We start from the raw sequence: 6,000 nt of genomic DNA, 5'->3' as shown, positions 1-6,000 counted from the left end.
AAGTCGGACACTTAACCAACTGAGCCACCCAGGCTCCCCGATCTACTCCTTATTTTGATGTTCACGGTTCAGATGGAATATTACTGCTCATCCTCTCTACCTCTATTTTATTGCAGCATTTTACCCAGAAGCTACCTGAATTGTTTAGGCTCTTTCTATCTCAGTTGTTGTGAGGGACAAAGGCTGCAAAGAGCTTAGAAATGTGTTTTCAGGTAATAAACATCCAATTAAATAATTTTCCTTCTCCTTTTTTTTTTTTTTAAGTTTTTAAATTTATTTTGAGAGAGAGAGAGAGTGTGTGTGTGTATGCAAGGGGAAGAGGAGAAGAGAGGGGGAGAGAGAGAATCCCAGGCCGATTCCATGCTCAGTGCAGAGTACGCAGGACTCTGTCTCACAATCACGAGGCCACGACCACAAGTCCACAACCGCGAGATCACTACCTAAGCCGATATCAAGAGTTGGACACTTAACCGACAGAGCCACCCAGGGATCCCTCTTTCTCCTTTCTAAGTTTGTTTTATATACTTATTTTTTTTGTACTGAGGCATAAATGTGTCTAAAACTTGGGATATAAAGTTTAGACCCAATTTATCCAGAAATCCAAAATGCCTTTAGCTTTACTAGAATAACAACAACAAAAGAATTTTTAGGGGCACCTGGGTGGCTTAGTCAGTTAAGTGTCCAGCTTCGGCTCAGGTCATGATCTCACAGTTCGTGGGTTTGAGACCCCTGTCAGGCTCTATGCTGACAGCTAGCTCAGAGCCTGTTTCAGATTCTGTGTCTCCCTCTCTCTCTGACCCTCCCCTGCTCACTCTGTCTGTGTCTCTGTCTGTCTGTCTCTCTCTCTCTCTCTCAGAAATTAATAAAGTATTTTAAAAAAAGAATCTTTAGGGGCGCCTGGGTGGCTTAGTCGGTTAAGCATCCAACTTTCGCTTAGGTCATGATCTCGCGGTTCGTGGGTTCAAGCCCCGCGTCTGGCCCTGTGCTGACTGCCAGCTCAGAGCCTGGAGCCTGTTTCAGTCTGTGACTCCCTCTCTCTCTGACCCTCCCTTGCTCACGCTGTCTCTCTCTCACTCCTAGAAATAAATAAAACATTAAAAAAAATTTAAAAAAAAAGAAAGAATCTTTAGTAGTACAAAAGAATGCTCATGCCAATCCATCATAGAGACGCTACAGAATCCATGTTACAGCTGTAAGAAATTAGGTTGTTTGGTCATTCATTGTAAAGTATAATAAGAAGGAAGTGAACGTCTTTAAATAACTTTAAAAATCATAATCATTCATATTCAAAAATATATGAGTTCAGAGCAACCCTTTCCTTTCTTACCTATAAGGCTGTACTTTAATCCCACGGTCTTGAAATTCCAGTGCTTTCTTAATAACATCTTCATTTTCTTCTGGATAAACCGAACACGTGCAATAAACAACTGCTTGAGCTTTAGTAACTATATTTAAAGAAGGATGTAATTAATAATAATGGCCCCGTTAACAATCCTAAACAGATTTATGTTTCCAAACATCTATTTGATACTAATACCACATAGTTTTGATGGGAATGGTTTCCATAGATGCTTGCATGACTCCACTCTTTAAAACATGCATTAGTAATATAGTCTGTGGCCAATAAGTAAAGTAAATCTAACTGGATGGTATGGTAATCGAAAATTATTTTCTTCGTTTTCTTTCAAGTTTTTATTTGAATTCCAGTTAACACACAATGTAATATTAGTTTCAGGTATAGAATTTAGTGATTCATTACTTACATATAATACCCAGTGCTCACCACAAGTGCTTCCTTAACCCCCTTAACAAATTTATCCTATATCCCTGCCCACCTCTCCTCCAGTAACCATCAGTCTGTTCTCTATAGATAAGAGTCTGTCTTATGGTTCGCCCCCTCTCTTTCTTCTGCCTCTGCTCACTTGTTTTGCTTCTTAAATGCCACATAAGTGAAATCATATAGTATTTGTCTTTCTTTGATGACTTATTCACTTAGCTTTATACTCTCTAGCTCCATCCACATTGTTGCAAATGGCAAGACTTTGTTTTTCATCTGAGTAACATGCCATTTTGTGTGTGTATGTATAGATAGAGATAGAAGTAGATGCACTTCTTTATCCATTCATCAGATGATGGACATTTGGGCTTTTTCCATAGTTTAACAATTGTTGACAATGCTGCTATAAATACCTGGGCGCCTGTACCCCTTCAAATCAATTTGTATCTTTTGGGTAAATACCTAGGTAGTGTAATGGCTGGATCATAGGGTGGTTCTATTTTTAACTTTTTGAGGAAACTCCATACTGTTTTCCACAGCAGCTGTACCAGTTTGCATTCCTACCAACAGTGCAAAAGTGTTCCCCTTTCTCCACATCCTTGCCAACACCTGTTGTTTCCTGTGTTGTTCATGTTAGGCATTCTGACAGGTGTGAAGTGATATCTCCTTGTAGTATTTCCTTGATAATGAGTGATGTTGGGCATCTTTTCATGTGTCTGTTAGCCATCTGGATGTCTTCTTTGGAAAAATGCCTGTTCATATCTTCTACCCACTTCTTAACTATATTATTTGTTTTTTGGGTGTTGATTTTGATAATTTCTTTATAGATTTTGGATACTAACCCTTTATCAAATATGTCATTTGCAAATATCTTCTATTCTGAAGGATGTCTTTTAGTTTTGTTGCTTGTTTCCTTTGCTGTGGAGAAGCTTTTTTATCTATCAATGTTTATTTTTGCTTTTGTTTCCCTTGCCTCAGGGGACCTATCTAGTAAGAAGTTGCTATGGATGAGGTCAAAGAGGTTACTGCCTATGTTCTCCTCTAGGATTTTGATGGTTTCCAGTCTCACATTTAGGTCTTTCATCCATTTTGAATTCATTTTTGTGTGTGGTGTAAGAAAGTGGCCCAGTTTCATTCTTTGGCTTTCTTTTGCATGTCCAGTTTTCTCAATAGCATTTGTTGAAGAGACTGTCTTCTTTCCATTGGATATTCTTTCCTGTTTTGTCAAAGATTAGTTGACCTTTCATGGTCAACTTCTGGGCCTTCTATTCCATTCTATTGATCTATGCATCTGTTTTGGTGCCAGTACCATACTGTTTTGATTACTACAACTTTGCAATATAGCTTGAAGTCCAGAATTTTGCTGTCATCCAGCTTTGCTTTGCTTTTTCAAGACTGCTTTGGCTATTGGGGGTCTTTTGTGATTTCAAATAAATTTTAGGATTCCTTGTTCTAGCTCTGTGAAAACTGCTGGTGCTATTTTGATAGGGATTGCATTAATGTGTAGATTGCTGTGGGTAGCATATACATTTTAACAGTATCTGTTCTTCCAATCCATGGGCATGGAATGTTTTTCCATTTCTTTGTGTCATTTTCCATTTCTTTTATCAGTGTTTTATAGTTTTCAGTATATATATCTTTTACCTCTTTAGTTAGGTTTATTCCTAGGTATCTTATGGCTTTTGATGCAACTATAAATGAAATCAATTCCTTAATTTCTCTTTGTGCCGCTTCATTATTGGTACATAGAAATGGAACAGATTTCTGGACATTGATTTTGTATCCAGCAACTTTAGTGAGTTCATGTATCAGTTCTAGAAATTTTTTAGTGGAGTTTCTTGGGTCCTCTATATAAACTATCATGTCATCTACAAATAGTGAAAGTTTGACTCCTTTCTTGCTGATTTGCATGCCTTTTTACTTCTTTTTGTTGTTGGATTGCTAAGGCTACAACTTCTAGTACTACATTAAATAACAGTGGTAGGAGTGAGAAAGAATGAAATCTGGCCATGTGTAGCAACATGGATGGACCTTGAGGGTGTTATGCTGAGCGAAATAAGTCAGGCAGAGAAGGACAAATATCATATGTTTGCACGTATAGGAGGATTAGGAGGAACTTGACGGAGGAACAAGGGGGAGAAGAAGGGGGGAAATGGTGGGGGAAAGGGAGAGAGGCAAACCATGAGAGACTCCTGAATGCTGACAAAAACTGAGGACTGATGGATGTGGGGGGGAGGAGGGGATGGGCATAGAGGAGGACACTTATGGGGATGAGCACTGAGTGTTATGTGGAAACTAATTTGACAATAAACTATTTGTAAAAAAAATAAAAAAATAAAAAAAAATAAAACCAAAGGTAGACCACAAAAAAATAAATAAATAAATAAATAAATAAATAAATAAATAAACAAACAACAGTGGTAGGAGTAGACACCTCTATCTTATTCCTGACCATAGAGGAAAAGCTCCGTTTTTCCCCATTGAGGATGATATTAGCTGTGAGTTTTACATATAGGCCTTTATTCTCTTGAGATATGTTCCCTCTAAATCTACTTTGTTGAAGGTTTTTATCATGAATGGATGTTGAATTTTGTCAAATGCTTTTTCTGCATCTATCGGGATAATCATATGGTTCTTATCCTTTCTTTTATCAATGTGGTATATCATGTTGATTGATTTGCCAATGTTAAACCACCTTGCAGCCTAAGAGTGAATCCCTCTTCATCGTGGTGAATGATTCTTCTAATGTAGTGTTAAATTCAATTCACTAGTATTTTGTTGACAATTTAGGCACCCATATTCATCAGGAATATTGGCCTGTAGTTCTTTCTCTGTTTTGTTTTGTTTTGTTTTTCATTTTTGGGAGAGACAGAGTGCAAGCCGAGGAGGGGCAGAGAGAAAGGGTGACACAGAATCCAAAGCAGGCTCAGGCTTTTCTATGCTGTCATTATAAAGCCTGACGAGGGGCCCAAACCCACGAACCTGGGATCATGACTTAAGCCAAAGTTGGACACTTAACTGACTGAGCCACCCGGGTGCCCCTGTAATTCTCTTTTTTAGTGGAGTCTTTATTTGGTTTTGGAATTGGGGTAATGCTGGCCTCATACAATGAGTTTGGAGTTTTCCTTCAATTTCTATTTTTTGGAACAGTTTGAGAAGAATAGCTTCTTTAAATGTTTGGGAGAATTCCTCTTGTGAAGCCATCTGGCCATGGACATTGTTTACTGGGAGATTTTTGATTATTGATTCAATTTCTTTGCTGGTTATTGGTCTATTCACGTCTTCTATTTCTTCCTGTTTCAGTTTTGGTAGTTTATATGTTTCTAGGAATTTATTCACTTCTTCCAGAATGTCCAATCTGTTGGGACATAGTTTTCATAATATTCTCTTATTATTCCTGTAGCGCTGGTTGTTATTTCTCCTCTCTTATTTGTGATTTTATTTATCTGGGCACTTTCTCTTTTTCTTTTCTTAATAAGTCAGGTAGGGGTTTATCAATTTTATTGATTTTTTTCAAAGAACCAGGTCCTGGTTTCATTGATCTGTTTGAAAATTGAAAATTTAATCAATGTGACTGACCTAGTTACAAACACAAAGATAGTGCAGATTACCATGAGCTTGATACTTTAGTCATTCTCCCACAAGTCATGTCACATAACTAGTTAAAAGACTATTGTGACAGACTTGGATGTGAATCCCAGTTATGTTACTTACTGCTGTACGATGCTGGGAAAATTACTTAAACTCTCATATTTTTCATCTGTAAGATGAGATACTACTACTACCTGCAACTCACTCATTTATTCATACATATCAAACACTATTCTAGCATCCAAGATACATAGACAAAAATCTCGCCCCTGGGGAGATTCTTTTCCATGTTTTATTGACATGATAAGACACAGATAAATAGGAAAATCGTATAGTATCTTTAGGGGTTGAAAAGCAGCATAGAGAAAAGGCAGGGGTGAAGGATAGTTTTAGGTAATAATACTGTAATTTTAAATAAAGGAGTCAGAAAAAGTATAAAAAATTCAAAAAATTATTTATCAACTTTCTAATCTCCCAACCAACTTATTTCAAAGATTATATACATATATTACCATATTTAAATTAATATTTATAGAGCATCAACTAAAAGAGCAGACTGCTCTGTGCTCTCCATTTGCCTTATTTCTACCTCATGCATGCTATATCTTTATGTACTGAATTATCTATACCTG

The 6,000-nt window shown here is 37.1% G+C and overlaps 1 protein-coding gene across 1 annotated transcript in view; it reads right to left on the bottom strand.

The window, feature by feature from the left end:
• NSUN7 (NOP2/Sun RNA methyltransferase family member 7) overlaps positions 1 to 6,000 on the bottom strand; it is a 59,844-nt gene that overhangs the window by 16,194 nt on the left and 37,650 nt on the right. The window contains exon 10 of the mRNA XM_039227014.1: positions 1,328 to 1,445. Within this exon, the coding sequence (XP_039082945.1) occupies positions 1,328 to 1,445 (118 nt within the window). The remainder of the gene's footprint in view (positions 1 to 1,327; positions 1,446 to 6,000) is intronic.

This window comes from Hyaena hyaena, unplaced genomic scaffold (assembly GCF_003009895.1).
Source record: "Hyaena hyaena isolate Hyena2069 unplaced genomic scaffold, ASM300989v1 scaffold_24, whole genome shotgun sequence".
NCBI lineage: Eukaryota > Metazoa > Chordata > Mammalia > Carnivora > Hyaenidae > Hyaena > Hyaena hyaena.
This window is presented reverse-complemented; position numbering and strand designations above follow the sequence as displayed.